This window comes from Vanellus vanellus (genome assembly GCF_965231255.1).
Source record: "Vanellus vanellus genome assembly, chromosome: 2".
NCBI lineage: Eukaryota > Metazoa > Chordata > Aves > Charadriiformes > Charadriidae > Vanellus > Vanellus vanellus.
Window position 1 is genome coordinate 113,713,197 of NC_138906.1, and position 18,769 is coordinate 113,731,965.

The 18,769-nt window shown below is 38.2% G+C and overlaps 1 protein-coding gene across 2 annotated transcripts in view; it reads right to left on the reverse strand.

The window, feature by feature from the left end:
- Window positions 1-18,769, reverse strand: part of VAPA (VAMP associated protein A) — a 32,715-nt gene that overhangs the window by 12,981 nt on the left and 965 nt on the right. For both annotated transcript variants that reach the window (XM_082479198.1, XM_082479199.1), the window contains exon 2: window positions 176-328. In XM_082479198.1, coding sequence (XP_082335324.1) covers window positions 176-328 — 153 coding nt within the window. The remainder of the gene's footprint in view (window positions 1-175; window positions 329-18,769) is intronic.

Below are 18,769 nucleotides of genomic sequence, written 5' to 3' on the forward strand. Positions count from 1 at the left end.
ATCATTGCAGCTCTACATCAAGTTGACATTGCAGTAATGAAGAGGAACAGTTTTATTTTTTAGAAATGTTTTTACAAAGCTGACATGCTTCAAATACCCTCTAAAATCAGGCATTAGAAAATTTCATGAAAGGCCTAAAAACACCTGACCTAGAACTGCATATATGTGCTTTTACCTGAAACAATTACAGACGATCCTGGGTCAATAATTCCACTGTTCGGCCTCACACAGTATCGACGAGGCGCTGTGGTCTTCACTTTGAAGCATACTTTTCTATCTGATGGATTTCGTAGTTTAAGATTTGTAGTTACTACATCTGTAAAGGGACCTGAAAAAAGGGTTGATTTTTTTAAATATGCATGTATCTCTGGAAAATACATCTGTTTATACAGGACAAATTACTCTTAAAATATTACTTGATGGCAACAAACTTCTAAAAGCAGGTTAAATCATACATCTGTTAAGCACATATACTGTTACATGCAAAGCACACTATCACCTTAGTTACAATAACATACATAACAGCAATGAACAAATAACTTAAATAGTGTAACAGACTCAAGCTGTTGGTGCAAAAAGTTCATATAGATATATGCTAATTTTACCATATAACCCCTAACTTTTTAAATACCTAGAAGGTAATGGTCATACGCAAAAGAAAATTTTGATGGATTTTTCCTGAGGAATAGAAACAACATATACTATGGAACTTGTTTAAATGTTTAAAGAAAGAAAACACTGTGATACTGAAACATACTAATTGCTCTACAGATTTCAACTTCTGTTGTGCTTCTGAGCTCCTATAGACTTGACAGAAACAGACATCAGCCTCATCTTTTAAACTCAAAATAGGCAAGTGAGATGATATTCTGCTTATGCATATACTCTAACTGATCCACAGAAAAGAAGTTGTAGTTGCCACATTTACGTATTCAATGCACTGTATTCTCTAAACTGTGTTTATGTTAAACCATCAGGATAGGAATTGCCTCTAAGACTGGATCGGACAAGAGGCATTATTTCAATGCCAAGCTGCAAAAGCACGTCTTCGAACAGAGATCTCTTCCATGTGATGTCATACAGTAACAGCACAAAAAGCAAGTAAAGCTCACAGTGTTCTGAGCTGTCTTAATCTCCCTTATGCTTGTGTCACCTGAAAGCAAGACTGCACAACACTAAAATAATGTAACTTAGAAAATGGAATTTCATATGAACATGGAATTTATTCAATAATATTTCATGTGTATATTAACTTTTAAGAGCCTTATCGTTCTTTAAAAATTGCACATTAAATCACTACAAAATTTTCACTAGTATTGAAAACATGACAACTACCTTCCCATTAAAAAAAAAAAAAAAAACACAAAGAAAGCAAACTTTAGATTAAATTGGATGAAAAATATACATGATATGAACAAGTGGTAAAGTACAACAAACCACTAAGTGCATGAGACAAAAGAAGTCAATTCTTTTATGAATACCTTGTTCCAATGAGGTGTCTGGACTACTCTAAAGGAAACAGTACTGGCCACTATCAAACATGCTACTACACTAGAGGGGTCACTATCTGATCAACGTCTTTGTTTCTATAACTCTCTCATTCCAAATCCTTGATTTTGAGAGAGAGCTAAACAGAGTCTTGACAAAAAACACCAAGATATAAATCAATAAAGGACTAAAACAGGAATTACTGAGAACCAGAATACTGAGATGTAGATGAAGATACATGTGAGCTAAGTTTACATTCAACACTACTCTTTTGAGGAAATAGGAACTGGTACTGCTTGTCTGAAACTTCATTGCTGATTTGGCTTTATATGGTGAACAAAACAGTCACCCTCTCAATTCAGGCAAATTTGACAGACCCCCCCAAGAGGAAGACTTACAAAACTACTTCAAAGTTTCCTGCCACTTGCCTCTTCATGGCTCTTGCAGGATACAGTTGCATTTACTTATAGAGCATGATCTAAAAATAACTCCCATCACCCATATCACAAGATGAACTAAAATCTGAATACTCCTCTAAATCTAAGACTGGTGATACACTCAGAACAGATCAAATATCTATTTTTTCAAGCTACACAAATATTTTTGAGGAAGTTGTTCTAGGAGTTTTACTAATAGCCATCTAGGCATTGCCTTTGCAGTGCCCAGCAGCACACAGCACCTTGGATCTGGCTTTCAAAGGTGTGGGTTGCTTTTTTTTTTTTTTTCAATTGCAACTCCAGACAACCTAAGGAGCTCTGTTTCTCAATCTTCTCAACTACTAGTACTAAGGAAATTCTGCTCAAAGGAAAAAAAGATCAGTTCAGAGGCTCATTTTGAAAGGCACAGTCATGAAGGAGCTATACTCTTCAAAAATAGCTTATTTCAAGCCAAAGAAGCAGTGAATTTATAAACTGATGATAAACTTTTATAAACCTTAAAAAAAAAAAAACAAAACAAAACACGTTCTGTTTCTTTTCAGACATGAAAGGTCCCCTCATGCCTGCCCTCTATGCATAATAATGAGATAGGATTCAAAATACTCTTCAAATTATTCTGATATTTATTGTCACCTCTAACACTAGAGACAATTAAAAAAAAAATTGGTTTTGTTGCTCAAGTAAATGAATGCAGTGACCTCCTCTACATTTCCTGAATACTTCCCCAAAAAAGAGCCTTTAGTTCAAGGACATTTTTTAGTATCAGACGTTTCTTTCAGAGTGGACTGAAATCTTTTTCACAGTCTGGAGCACCCTTCTGACAGCTTTACCTTTCACCTGCTTTCTAAAAGCTTTAAAAGAAAAAAAAAAAATCTGTATAAAGCCTCTCGAGACTCACAACCATCAGATTTAATAAATAGCTGGTAACAAACTGGTGCACAAAAGGAAAAGACAACTAAATTTCACTGTTCCTGCAGAACCCAGCTATTTTGGTAGTTTAATGGCATACCGACAGACAGCACTGATCTGAGCATGGACAGGCAGGAGCAGACACAAGGATAGTAAATCAGAAAAAAATATCTATTACCATTCAGAGGAGCTGCACGATCTAAATTAGCATGACATATCTTTCAAAAAAGAAACCATGCAACAGCAGAAGAGGATTCTGCAGTTTCCATTCACACAAGCATAAATACCGCTACCCTTGGGGGAGCAGGGAAAAAGTACAAGCTGGCACTAGTAGCCTGAGCACAAAAGCCTAGATCATGACAGTTCCTTGAGAAAAACAAGAGAAGTCGGGGGGAAGAGGGAGAACCAGGAAGAAGAAACATTTTAGGCCATACCTCACAGATCACATCTAAACAAGGAAAAGAACAGGCAAAGACGGATACGGACATTCTGCACATGTATCAAGATGGACAAATGCATGACAGCTTCATCTCAGAAAACACAGCTACACTAGGACAGCATTATACTCTCAAAAAGAGCATCTCGCTGCTTGCATGACACCCAAGCCAAAGCAGGTTTTTATTTGAGCACTTAAACTCAGACAGGCTCATGTCTAACTGTACCCACCACACAAAATACCTCTTGAATACTCATCTACTGTTGTTTGCTCAATACTTGCATTGTAAACTGCTTAAGACTATCTTTTATCCTATATTTGTACAACTTAAGACAATGGACTTCTGGATCTGCAACTAGGGTTTTCAGAAGCTGTGGTAATTTAACTAATAAAATCCTCAAGTTATACTGATATAACTATGATGTCTAATGACAAGAGATCGTTGCTTTATAAACCTGTAATTTCAATGTAACAATCTAGGGGAGTCAGAGCTACTTTAAAGGGGACAGGGAGTTCAGCAACCCACTTAGTAGTGTAAATTCAAGACACCAATTACAGCATCTTCCTAGAATAAAAGTTGTCAGAGTGCCAGGTTATTCCAGCTGTTTTGAATGGAGCAGTGACAATCCACGCTAAGATTTTTCCTGTCTTTTTGACTTACTAGGGCCTTACAAAGGAGTGACAGACACCTGCCTAATCACACTCAGAAATACTAGAGATCTCCAAAAAGATTGTGTACTGAATTTCTGTTCTGGCAACCTTACAGTGCAGCCACCACAACATTAATGACAGGGTTGCCTCTGGCAACTACACACCTCGGACTACATCAACTATTGGGCAGGAAGAAATGACAGAGATTCTGCAGAGCCAGTTTCCACTGCTGAAACAGTGCCAAGCTTCCCAGCTTGCCACAAGCTTGCCAGTTACACTGCAGTAAAACCAAAATACTATGTATTACTGGACACGTAGGACCTGTACAGAGATCTTTTTGACCAGTGATCTCATTTTCTCTTCAAATTGAGGTCTCCTTCAGTTCCTCAGCTCCAAAAGTCATCCTTCTACCACCTGGGATGGTCAACCATAAGGGAAAAAACGATGATGTGAATATGTCTTTCTATAGTGGGAAGGAAGATCTTAGACAAACCTCGTCAGCCTGCAGTACCCCTGGGAAAGCTGAGAGACCACTGTCAGTATCTCTAGTTGTTGGCAGTACAAAGTGAACATAAAGAACTTCAGAGAACCAGACAGGTTTGGTTATCAAGAAGCTCCATTCAAAATTGGTAAGGCTGTCATAATGTACACAAAGAGCCTGTCATAGAATATCACCTCTACTCAAAATTGGATAAGAAATTATCATTGTATTAAATTACATAAAATCTTTGATAATTAGAAAGCAGATAACTTGTAGAGTTGTACAAAAATGAGCATGCATTATTAAACAAATTCAACAGCATTTTATATGATCAGCTTGTGTTAAGTATATTGTCCTCTTCGATTTAAGACATTGAACTGTAGCTATTATAAAAGCTAATACCTAAGCTGACTCTGCCAGAAAGCACTATTTCATGCACAGAACTAAAGTTTATTTCAGCTGTACACTGGCACAATAAAGTGATATATTCAGCCACATCTGAAACAATTTAAGTCTACATAAAAAAGTACACAAACTGGCAAAAAGAATCCTAACAATGTGTAAGTTAGTGTTAACTTCAAAAACTATTGGGATTATATGCTTTAAGTGGGATGTTTTTCCACAACTGCTTCATCACCTCTGAAATGCCAAGGCCACTTGAAACATACAGAAGACTTCAAGGCACCTTTACAAAAACAAACTCAGGCAGGGTAGTTTTCTTTCAGCACACAATAAAGTCAGGTTGGGCAGGCAAAGAAAAATCATTTACTGTATTTGACAATTTGACCCCTAATTAATGAGAAAGGAGTTGAAGACAGGAGGATAAAAACTAGTAATATTATAAAGCCAGCGAGACAAATTTTGATAACTAGTTAACTGACTTATGATAGACCTGACAGGAACAGAGTAAGATCTCCATCAACTCATTCTGCCAGAATTAGAAGTACCAGTGGAATAAAGAAAGAATAAGTTAAATTAACATAGCCCCGTGTAATCTACATTTGTATGATGTAATAAATAATTTCTTAATTAGGCCAATCTTTAATTAGTGTTCTTTCCTATCATTTGATATAGCAATCACAGAATGGTTGAGATTGGAAGGGACCTCTGGAGGTCATCTGGGCTGAAGGCCCTGCTCAAGCAGGTACACCCAGAGCCAGTATCTCAGGACCATGTCCCGACAGCTTTTGAGCATCTCCAGGGATGGAGAGTCCACAGCCTCCCTGAGCAACCTGTGCCAGTGCTCAGTCATCCTCACAGTAAAAAAAAAAAAAAAAAAAACCAAACCAAAACTGTTCCTTGATATTCAGAGGAAACCTGCTGTGTTGTGTCCACTGCCTCTGGTCCTGTCACTGGGCACCACTGGCAAGAGCCTGGCTGCGTCTTCTTTGCACCCTCCCTTCAGGTATTGATAAGATCCTCCTGAGCCTTCTCTTCTCCAGGCTGAGCAGTCCCAGCTCTCTCAGCCTTTCCTCATAGGAGAGATGCTCCAGTCCCTTCACCATTTTTGTGGCCCTTCACTGGGCTCTCTCCAGTATGTCAGTGTCTCTCTGCAGTGGGGAGCCCAGAACTGGACCCAGCATGCCAGCTGTGGCCTCATCAGTGTTGAGCAGAGGAGGAAGATCTCCTCCCTTGACCTGCTGGCACACTCCTCCTAATGCAGCCCAGCATACCATTGGCCTCCTTTGCTGCAAGGGCACATTGCTGGCTCATGGTCAACTTGGTGTCCACCAGGATCCCTAGGGCCTTTTCTGTAAAGCTGCTTTACAGCTTGTGAGACCCCAGCCTGCACTGGTGCATGAGAGGTTGTTCCTCCTCCCCAGGTGCAGGACTTTGCACTTCTCCTTGTTCAACTTCACAAGGTTCCTGTCAGCCTGTGGCTCCATCTGCCAGCTCCCTCAGCACTCCTGGGTGCATTCCATCAGGGCACACGGACCTAGGTATGTCCAGTTTACTTAAGTATTCCCTGACCTGATCATCTTCCATCAAGGTTACCAAAGGAAAGATGTCTAAAAATGAAAGACAAGTGTTCTGTAGTGAGTCAAAACTACCTTGACTGTCAGATAAGAAAATTAATTTTAAAATATACACAAAACACTTAATTGCTCCAAATGGAATTTCATAGTACTTTCTAAAAAAAAACACAGGTGACAGACAGTTGACACAAAAGAAAGTGAGCAGAATGTTGTTTATTTCCATAAATTAGTTTTAAGAAATTAATAGTCATACCTCTGTGAAAACAACCTAAAGAGAACCTATAACCTGCATTGCCAATGAACATAATTCCTTCCTCTCGAAATATCAAAACCATGACCATTCAAACGCCTTCTTCAATTGGAAGAAAAATTCTGACTCTAACAAATCACCTATGTTAAAATTATTCATGGTCTACAAAGCATAACAGCATAGGTTTCATGGATTAATACTTTAACATTATAGGTCTGAATGATCAGGAATAATCAGTGGATAAAGGTGCAAGATTAATAATACCTACAAATAACCATGGCTTTCAGGTAGATATCCATATATTAGAGCAATAACACACAATCTTTCACTTCTTATTCTACCCTGGCACTTGAGAAATAGTTATTAGTTTTACCATCAACCTGCATGTAAGTGTCAGAAATGCAAAAAAGGCTTTGTAAGAAACCTGACACACCTTAATGTCCACAGCTCCTGAAGGCTGATTCTAGGCTAGCACTGTTTACCATAGGTAACACCAGATTTTATCTGAGCTTCCCACAATGACGTGCTGTCAGCATCCATGCTGATGATGCATCTGTCAAAGACTTTTTCCTTCTAAAAAAATGCTGAGACAATGCCCATTTTTTTAAACCTGAAAGAACTCACCTTCCTGTCAAAGGAGCGAGCAGCTATACAGCTTACTAGAGGTGCATGTGCTGATACTGGCACGCGTGCTTTACTGGGGGCTGGTGTAAGACAAATGGGAATTGAAACCTTTCGCCTGCTATTCTGACAGAGAAAAGACAGGAATACGATACAGTGGCATTTCAAAGCAGACAAAACAACCAATTTTTTTCCTTACATTTTCTTTCTGGATCAAAATTTCATATTCACCCCAGCTTGTTACTGACATGTTGTTAGTGGCCAAAAAAACACAGTAAAAATGCAATATGCATCTATCTCAAGGGTAAAGTACAGCTACAGATGACTACCATGAATTCCGGTAAAGAGAACATTATCTACTTGTGTATTAGATAAAATACAGACTAAAAGGAGATTGTCCTGCATTTAATGTTAAATATGGACAACGGTTTCTTTAGTCTCAACAACAATAAAACCCACTATTAATAAGATGGTATAACATGGAATAACTTCACCCAATTATATTAATGCTTGTATTTAGCTTAAGCTTTAAAATCTAGCAGTCTGAGTCCAATTCAACCATATGTCTATTCTTGATATTTTTCCTATTGAAAGAGTGCCATTACCAAAGAACTGTCATGTTGCTAACACCAAAGGCATGTTTTTTACTTAAACTTAACCTTCACATTATTTTACATTCCTTACTTGCAATTTACCTTTATTTGGTTACATTGTTATTCTTGCCAAATACACATTAAGAGCACACTAAAATCAGTAACTCATAATTCTACTAGGATAAAGTCTCAAGAATCTAATGATAAAGTATTATTCAGCCCAAAGCACTCTCACCATTGAAATAACAAGAGCAGTAGAAATACTTCTGCTAAATATTAACATTTAAACCAGAAAATTATCCCCTAAATCCTGAAACAATTAAGTAACAAGCAATCTTTCAGTACCAATGTAATATTAACAATTTAGTTCAGTAAGGGCTGTGTTATAAACCCTTCCTGCTGGAGCAACTATTCTCTTTACTTGCATGTGGTAGGATAACTAATGATTTGATAATTACAGAGGCTCTTAGATTTCAAAGAATACTAGCAGACTTGAACAAAACTAAACAAACAAGTAACTTTTACCTTTCTTTTCCTTTTAAACTTGCTCTGTATTTTAACCTGCTATAGCTTACAAAAGGTGTCAGTGATGCTGAAAAGCCCAGACCTGCTATTTAAAATATTCAAATATTCAGCAGCTTAAATATGTATACATCCTCAAATACTAAATTTCCAGTTGGATACACGTTTCTGATCAGAATTGCAACATACAAATAGTCTTCAAACTCTATAGCAGTAATCAGAATACTTTTAATCATCCCAGATGACAGCTGTAGTGGCACATAGAAAAATCAGTCTTTCCATGGAAGACCTGACCAAAAGCTGTTTCCTAGCACTTTTCCCAGTGTGCTCCAAGAACTGGATCTCAGAGGCCAGACTCAAACATTAAACAGACCACCAGATCCCTTGTGGTTTTCACCTGTTTCCTTGCAAATAGCATCCCAAGAGCATAACAAAGTAACTTTAAAAATAAATTAATTTCACTCTTCTAGTGTGGACAAAATCCCAGAAAGTTATTAAAAAAAAAAAAAAAAAAAAGAAGTTTCAAGTGTTTGACTGTTAGATGGTGTCCAGCCTCAGTACATAACACAGAACCCGGTCTAAACAGACTTATATATCAGACATTAAAATTTCCTATAGACAGGCCTAGCTAATACTGGACTACCTCCCAAAGACATGAACAGCTCACTTCAATTTCAGGGTGACCTTTCATTCTCTGAAAGCACAGACTACAAGTCTCTACTTCCCAAATCTCCAAAAGCCAAGTACAACATATCCTACAGTCACTCGGGAAAACAAACACCTGCTTTAAATAAAAGTTGCATTCAGTCACAGTCTTGTCACTCAGACAGAATCACAAACTACATTCCCTTATTACCTTCCCATCACAGTACCAAGCTGAGCTAATGCAGCCACACTTCCCAGAACCAGTCAGCTTACTTCTGTAGAAGCAGCTAGAGTTCTCACTTAAGCTGTAACGTGGAACATGTCTGGTAGATGTCTAGTAGACATCCAAATTAAAAATCAAACAATTTTTACATTTGTTGGTCTACTAGACTTAGTGGCCATATTAACTTCACATTGTTAACACGTTAAATGTGTTAAATCAATATCATACTCCTATAAATTATAATTACTAAGTTTACTTCACATATGGAGCAGTTACTCCTATGTATGTGATTTTTTGAATTTATGAACGTCCTTCTTACAAAGAAAAAAACTTTAAAAATGTATCTCAGTCGAGCTATTCTAATGTCTTGGAATATAACATGACATATCAGCTTCTAGCTTAAGTACCTAATTAGGTACCACCATTGTCCTGCCAAACTTTCAAGAACATTGTAACTTCATGACCTAGGAGAAGCCTTCTGAAGTCCACATGAAACAAATCATTTTATAAGATGGTACCTGATGAATTTAAAACTATTTTTGCCCACATAATTTTTAGAAGGTTGGTTTAGACTAGCATGATTCAGATTTGAAATTCAACTAGTTTCTAATGAACTAAATACATTCATAGCCACTTGATGCTAATTCATTTTTGTACCAACCCTACCCTTTAGCCTACATAGCTTTTCTTTTCCCCAGTGCTTACCTCTTCTGATATATTTATAGATAGCAATCAGATCCCCTTTCAGTCTTCATTTTGCTAAGATAAATAAGCCAAGCTATTATACTTCACTTATGTTAATAACTTTTTCTTTGCACCATTCCCATTTGGGTTCATTTTCTCTGACTAGGTGTTGCCAGGGATGTATTCAGATAAAGCTTCATCAATGCCATAAACCTTCACATTAATACTTTCATCACTACAAAACTACAGTCTCTTATTTCCCTGTTTTGTGACTCATCACACTCACAATAAAAGTGTGACTAAGTACTACTGTCTAGTTTTACTCCTTCTTCATCACTTCCAACTAAAATGAGAAAACAGCGGTTCCATTATTAGCACACAGCAAATGCAGATTTTTTTTGTGTTCATCACATTTCCTAACTTTGCATTACCAATGAGCTCTATGAGCACAGTCCCACCCATACCAAGGTCATTAATCAAGAAACTAAACCAAGTTCAAACACAAGCCTGGTCCATCCTTTAGAAAAGTCCTTATTAAGCTTCCAATAGCACAACAGCTGTGCTGCAGTTTATTTTATAGCTTGTCCCTTCTCCACATTTTTCCACTACACTCTTTTACCTGCAATTTAACTATTAGTTTTGCAGATACCTCTGTATCAAATAATCAATGTTCAGATCATGGAACAGACCCTCCTGTAAGACATGTCGAAACATATGGAAGACAGGGAAGTAATTAGAGACAGCCAACATGGCTTCACCATGGGCAAATTGTGCCTGACTAATCTAGTGGCCTTCTATGATGGAGCGACCACATCAGTGGACAAGGAAAGAGCTACGGATGCCAACTGCCTGGACTTCAGTAAGGCCTGTGATACAGTCCTGCCCAACGTTCTTACCTCTAAATTGGAGGGGTATGGGTTTGATGGATTGACAGTTTAATGGATAAGGAATTGGCTGGGTAGTCATGTCCAAAGAGTCATGGTCAATGCCTCAATGTCCAAGTGGAAACCAGTAACAAGTGGTGTCCCTTGAGGTCTGTACTGGGACTGATACTATTCAATGTTTGCAGATTACACCAAGTTGAGTGGCAATGTTGATTTGTTTGAGGGAAGGGATGCCATCCAGAGGGACCTTGACAGGCTTGAAGGGTGGGACCATGTGAACCTCAAAGTTCAATAAGGCCAAGTGCAAGGTCCTGCACTTGTGTCAGGGCAAGCCCCAGTATCAATACAGACTCGGGGACAAATGGATTGAGAGCACACCTGCGGGAAAGGACTTGGAGATACTGGTGGATAAAAAAAAAATGGAACATGAGTCGGCAATGTGCGCTTGCAGCCCAGAAAGCAAATCATATCCTGGGCTGCATAAACAGAAGCCGGGCCAGCAGGTCAGGGAATGTGCTTGTTCCCCTCTGTTCTGCTTTCATGAAGGACCCCACCTGGAGTACTGCGTCCAGGTCTGGGACCTCCAGTACAGGACAGACATGGAACTGTTAGAGTGGGGGCCAGAGGAAGTCCACAAAAATGGTCAGAGGGCTGGAACACCTCTTCTGTGAAGAAAGGCTGATGCAGTTACGGTTGGTCAGGCTGGAGAAGAGAAGGCTTTGGGGAGACCTTATTGCACCCTTTCAATATATAAAGGGGGCTTGCAAGAAAGACAGACTCTTTACCAGGGCCTGTAGTAACAGGACAAGGGGCAACAGAGTTAAACTGAAAGAAGGTAGGTTTAGACTAGACATATTGGAAGAAATTTTTTATTAAGAGGGTAGTGAGACGCGGGGACAGGTTGCCAAGAGAAGTTGTGGATGCCGCATTCCTGGAAGTGGTCAGGTTGGATGGGGTTTTGAACAACCTGATCTACTAAAAGATGTCCCTGGCCATAGGAGGAGAGTTGGCCTAGGTGATCTTTAAAGGTCCCCTCCAATCCAAACCATTCTATGATTCTATGAAATAATGTAATGACATCCAGTAAATCCAGCGTTAAGATGAGATTTTGTTTGGGGGGTACACACAGAAGAGATTAAAAAAAGAGACACAGATATAGAGAGAAGGAGGTCTCAGATCAGACTAGCACATTCTACCTGGGACACTCATGCTGCATTTTATTCCACGTTCCATTTTCCTTCATGTCTTCAATTATTCTTTCCTCTAAGGCTTTGCATACGATCAAGGTCAGGCCTATTCAAGCACTGAAGTGTCAAATTGAGAATTACTCCAAGTGAGACCACATTTTAAGAAACACAGGAGGGAAAAATTCTGATGTTATTACCTTTTTAAAATTCAGCAATTATTTTTCTTTTTTGTTTCTTCCTTGCTCATGTTATTAAAAGCCAAACACCTGAAGTCCTACACCAGGATAATATTTAGCAAACTATCTTCACTCTCAAGACCTTGTTCATATAGGAATAAACTGAAAATATGTATTTTCATTTACATAACCATGTATTTCTAAGTACTTTCAAAGCATAAAATTAAATATGACATCTACATTGTCAAATAATTTGCAATGCAATGAAATAACTATATAAAAAAAACCATACACACACACAAAAAAAACCCCACGCCGCTAAAAACACAAGAGAAGCTGAAGAGGCCAAGATCACTATGCACCAGATAAAGTCTTACCACCTTAAGGAAAACAAAGTTACTGAAATTCTAACCTGCTTTTCTGCATTTTTATTTTCAACAATACCACATCAGAAATTATCTTAGTAGAGTCATTTTGCTGATTTTTTTTTTTTCCAAAGAAATTAGCTTATAGACACTGATCTGGCTCATCTGACAATAAAAGCCTTGTAATTTGACAACTTTCACACTGGAAAATGTAATACTTATCTAATTAGTCAGTGATTTTTTTTTCCCCACTTTACACACAGCAAGTTCTCTCCAGCAGCCTTTCCCAACTTGAATTTATGGCTTGCAAGCTGAGCATGTAATAACCCTTTAATGACTGACGGTCACAAAGATCTGGTTAATAAGCATCTCCCAAAGACAAAGTTGGTCAGAATGCGCAACATATTCACAAACCACAGTCAAGCTGAAACAGGAACAATTTATATCACAATGGAGAGTCGGTGCACTAAATACTCAGACCTATTAACTGACGCATAAACAGCCCCTCCTGTTCATGGTAAGTTTTTACTTTCCAACTTGGCCTTGAACAATGGTACAATGTTCATGTATAATACGGTATTTTTTACAATATTAATAATGAAATATTACAGAGATCTAGAGCACTTGCTTAGGCTATCAACAAGCAGAAGGAGTAGGCACTTCATACTAATTACAATTTAAAAGTGAAGCTTTTATAGCAATGAGTGCACTAGAAGTACAAGACGATGAGGTTTAGATAGTGTTTCTCTGTTTAGTGAAGATGTAATATTAAGTAAAAGAGTCCTACAAACTGCAGATAAAGGACAAAACATTCAAATCTTCACTGCTGTATACCTCTATCATCACAAGAAAATCCTCCATTATTCAATCTTAAAACACGTGGCAAACTAGATGTGCCAAAATATAATCCAACACCTATAATACGCTTGACTCCACAGATCAATACAACTCCTTTTTATTAGTCAGTTTTAAATGCAGTCTAACACCAACAGCATCCTAGCCTGTATCAGGAATAGTGTAGCCAGTAGGACCAGGGAGGTGGTTTTACACCTGTACTGGGCACTGGTGAGGCCGCATCTTGAGTATTGTATTCAGTTTTGGGCCCCTCACCACAAGGAGGACATTGAGGTGCTGGAGTGTGTCCAAAGAAGGGCAACAAAACTGGTGAGGGGTCTGGAGCACATGTCTTATGAGGAGTGGCTGACAGAACTGGGGTTGTTTAGCCTGGAGAAAAGAAGGCTCAGGGGAGATCTTACCGCTCTCTACAACTATCTGAAAGGAGGTTGCAGAGAGGTGGGAGTTGACCTGTTCTGTCAAGTAACAGGTGATAGAACAACAGGAAATGGCTTCAAATTGCACCAAGGGAAGTTTAGATTGGATATTAGGAATAATTGCTTTACTGAAGGGGTCATCAGGCATTGGAAGGCATTACCCAGGGCAGTGGTGGAGTCCCCATCCCTGGAGATATTTAAGGGTTGTGTAGATATAGTGCTTAGGTACATGGTTTAGTGGTGGGCTTGTCAGTGTTAGGTTAATGATTGAACTAGATGATCTTACAGGTCTTTTCCAATCTAGGAGATTCTGTGATATGTATTAACATAATATCACCTCATAAGCAACACCTGGTAAAAAAAAAAAATCTGCCTTTCTCCTCCTCAACACATTCCCACCAATCATTTCATGTCTGAATTTTCATTAATACCTATCATTAAAAAAAAAAATTAAAATACTAACAAATATTATATTTGAGCCAGGAAACAATGGATAGAAGTACAGATATATAGGATGAGTATACAATTCCAGGAATCCTTGGATTAAAAAAAAAAAAAAAAGTCCAAGACTTCTTGTTGAATATTGAATCATTCTACAGGATGTTCAATCTTCGTCATTACACAATATTAACTTAAATTGAATCATTTCAAAGCATCAAAAAGCCACAACTGTGTTAGTAATCATTTACAACCAGTTTTTCCCCTCTGCACTCCCATTGTTTGGTTTCAAAAATGTTCCTGAATGAAGATACCAGAAAATTGACATCCCAGCTGCCTTTTTTGTAACCTGTGTTAGAAAGCTGGGACATCACGCATTTGCTGGTACTTTGAATAGAGTGAACACAGGCATAAAATTTGACATAATCAAGACACACACAAATAAGGCAGCAAGATCACATTTGAAGACTTCAAACCCTGCCTACACTAAAAGATATCCTGGGTCAATTCTGGCAAACAGACCTTGAGGGCAGGGGATGCATTTAACATTGAGCTATTTTTACCTTTAAATTCCACCTTCTCCATTTGCAGCAACACATAGCCTGTGGTTTTCAATGTTACCAATAGCAATGTAATGATTACAAAATAATACGTAGCAATATTTTTGTGTTACTTAAAAGGTCATTGAAATCTGCATTTCAGAATGAGCCATAATACTTAAGTGAAGTGCTCTCTACCTCACCTAGAAAGAGTCACTTGAACGTATACCAGCTGATAGCTGATTTTATATACTAACAATCCTAGATTTTGAATCAGATTTATAATCAGAAATTAAACATCATCTGTTATACTGATCTCTCCCACAACACAAGCCGTCAAAGAGAAAATATATTGCGCACAGACATGCTCAAAAGTTTATTTTAGTCTGCTTACTTACTGACTTATTTCTACCCTCAAGGTAATAAGTAAAAAAGGAAAAGTATGCCTCACTATTTTGAGATGTTTACAAAGGTAATGTAACTGGATTTCACACATTTGTAAACAAGAACTTCAATAAAGGGTACCACTTTAGAATATTAATACATTTTTATAATGTCTGACTATTGCTAGTCAGACATCTCTGAATCACGTGAAATTCAAATTCTGAACTACTAATCTTCCAAGGTTCATCAAATCAACTACTGTTGATTTTCAATTAGGTATTGCAGAAGCACGTCTTACAACTAATTTAAAGAATCAGCAAAGATTTTTAAAAAAGGACCATTACCAAGAGCAACTTAAATGCACATTACTTACAATTGCAAAACTGGCTTCTTTGACTTAAGGAAGATCAAGTTTCCATAAAAATGCCGGAAATTTTTGAACTGAAACCTTCAAGTTTTGCTATCTAACTACACAACTGTTTAAAAAAAAATTAATAAATAAAAATGTATTTACTCACAAGGAACCAATTCCAGATTACCATAATCTTCACTAAACTAGAGCCATAGACAATGATTATATGCACGAGTCACATGAAAAAGACCCCAATAAGAAGTAGAGGATGTTCCACCTTCCAAATTAGTCACTTTTAAATGTCTCATGTTTCGATTCTTCCTATCCAGTCCTAAACAAACCCTAACAACTTCAGATTTGAGAAGCTAATCAAAACACATTAAGACTAAAATACAGAAGAAAGCTAACCTACAGGAGTTATATGGCTGAAGACTAGGATACAAGAATCGCGTGGCAAATTCTCAGTGCTCCACATTGAGTCTCCGAAAACCATATTACGTAGTGTATCAATTGCCTCCTAGTTTCATCACTTTTAAGTACAATTTTTCCCCTTGTCACATTTGCACAACACTCTGAAAAGTACTTATGTTTTGTGGTTTTCCTTAGGTATTCCTGATGGTTCCAGAATCCAAAGAAACCTAGCTATCATAGAAGCAGACAGGATTAACCATGACCCAAACTGCTACTGACTGAAATTTCTAGGAATGCAAAGTACTATAAAAATGGGATTCTAATCTTTTGGTCACCAATGTAAATATGTAACATGTTAGCTACCATGGGATATGTTCTTTAGAACTCCTTCTGAATTGTGTGGAATAAAATTCAGGATAAACGTATTATAGACCTTATTTTTGCTGACTGAGTAAAGTAGATCAAAAAAACAAAACAAAGCAAAAAAAGATAGACACTTTCATCAGGCAATGATGAATTTAAAGTCTTGTCAACAACTCCTTAAGCTAAGTCCTATGCACTTTTTAATTTAAATCATTGTTTGCATAGGGGTGTACTAACACATTTCACTGTTACCCTAAAGGTCAGTAAATCCATTATAAGTTCCTGAGGCAAGAAAACCAACAAAACTATTTGTCCAGTTTAGATGTTTAGACTTAAACTGGATCTCTGTTGCATACAAATCAACAGTATTAAGTCAATAATAATGAATAACTGTCCTGATAAAATAATTCTGAATAACCAGCTGCACTGAAAAAAGATGTCATTTTATTTTAAACCAAGTTGTGTCTCCTACACTAAATTACACTTATTTTTCATACACTAAGTTACACTTATTCTGAGTCATACATTCTCTTACTACCCAATTACTTTTTAAAAGATAACACTTAGAATTCCCTTCTGCCAATATTGTATTCTTTAGTGTAGTACTTATGAACTGAATTAGTCTGTGGCCCACAAACCTTTTTAAACACCTCAGAATAAGAAGCAGTTAGAAAATATTTGAGTGCACTCAATGCTCTCTCAATAGACAGCTCTTTCTATAGTATATTACTGTAATAAAATAGTTAGAGTGCTTTCCATAGAATATTGACTGCAGTCTCATTATGCTTCAGATTTTGTTTTCGCTTAGTCTGCTCTACAGAAATTTTCCTAATATATGCATTAGACTGAAACCAAAGTTTATGCCTAAAGAATATACACTTCATGCTCTAAGTACCTAAACACACGGCACAATAAAGATCACTGACTGACAATAGCTTCATACAGACAGAATTTCTAATCTAGTATTTATTCTATATGCCTTGTATCGACACTTTGTTTCATATCAAATAAATAAGGCTTACTTTCAGCTTGAAGACAGTTCAACATTTGAAAGCTTTGAATTAGACACAGTAGCTTTTTTAATTAAAAAAAAAAATAATAACAAGACATTTTCCTCCAACCTGTTCTTGCAATAATACAGTGTATTGAAATTTAAGTGCAGCCAGACCTGGCAGCATTTTAACAACCAAAACAGAAGTGAAAAATATAAGTTCCCGCTATGGTTTTGATCCTGACTACGAATGTGCAATTTAAAAATTGAAGTTGTCAAGAAATTAATATGTGTGATCAGACAGATTTTGGTTTTTAATTGATTTGATGGATCAATAAAACAAGTATAGTTTGTTAAAAATCTCTTTGATAAACAAGACTTAAGCTTTATTCCTAAAAGCCAGGCCAGCCAAAGGTATTTTGGGGGAATACAGTGTTCTCCAATACAAACAATAATTTGATCTAGTTGTCCATTTAAAGATTTTCATAACATCATAAATTGCATTCTGTCCCTCTAAAACAATGAAAATGAGTCTCCTAAAAATGGAAAATAAAATAGAAACTTTCACAGGATTAGGCAAGTATATGTGCTGACACTAGACACAAAATTTAAAACCTAAGTTCAGATAACATTAATTGCTTTAAAAAAAAAAAGTCTAATACTGCTGATCCTAAATCTGAAACGTTCTGAGATTGTTTTCAATGCCCTTTATGGGTATAAAATATAAACACAGGATACTACTGAAGATTACTTATTCCATCATATTTTTCTTTATGCCCCTACCTTTCAAAGATCAGTCACCTTTGGAAGAGCCTTCCTTTTCACAACTAGCTAATTTATTACGAGAGAAAAAACCCCACATGATAACAGCACTAACCGGGACCTATTTTGACAGAAGCATATCATGCCGGCCACAGTCATGCGGTCGGCGCGCAACACCCAATACACAGAAACTTCCCAAATGCGCACATTCCTTTACTTCAATCCCCAAGAAAGGAGCGAGCTGCCTGTTTAACGCACCGAGAACCTGCCTGAAACACGACAACTTGGGGGAAAGGGCGGGGAGCCCTTTGCCAGGCTGCGTCGGGGAGAGGCTGCCGAGTGCCCGCACATCGCCTACTCGCGCACCCGTGGAGTGATGGTGCAAAAGCGCATCGGCCCCCGCGGGGATACCGGCGGGGCCGGGGCCGGCCTCTGACAGGCGCCCGCAGCCGGCCCTCCGCGGCGCGGGAGGGTGGAAAAGGCCAGACGGGAGGCGACTTCTCTCCCCTCCCCGCTGCCCTCGCACGGCGGCAAGGCTTCAATCGCCCGCTTCGGGGCTTCTCCTACCCGCTGCAGCCAGAGGGAGACCTCACGGAGAAGGACCCGGCGGCCACAGAAATGACAGGAGAGCGACTCCCCCTCCCCGGGCCCCGCTACTCCAGGGCCGGGCCTCCCGAGCGGAGCGGTGACACGGCAGCGGCCGCGCCGGCATGGAGTGGGGGGGGGGGGG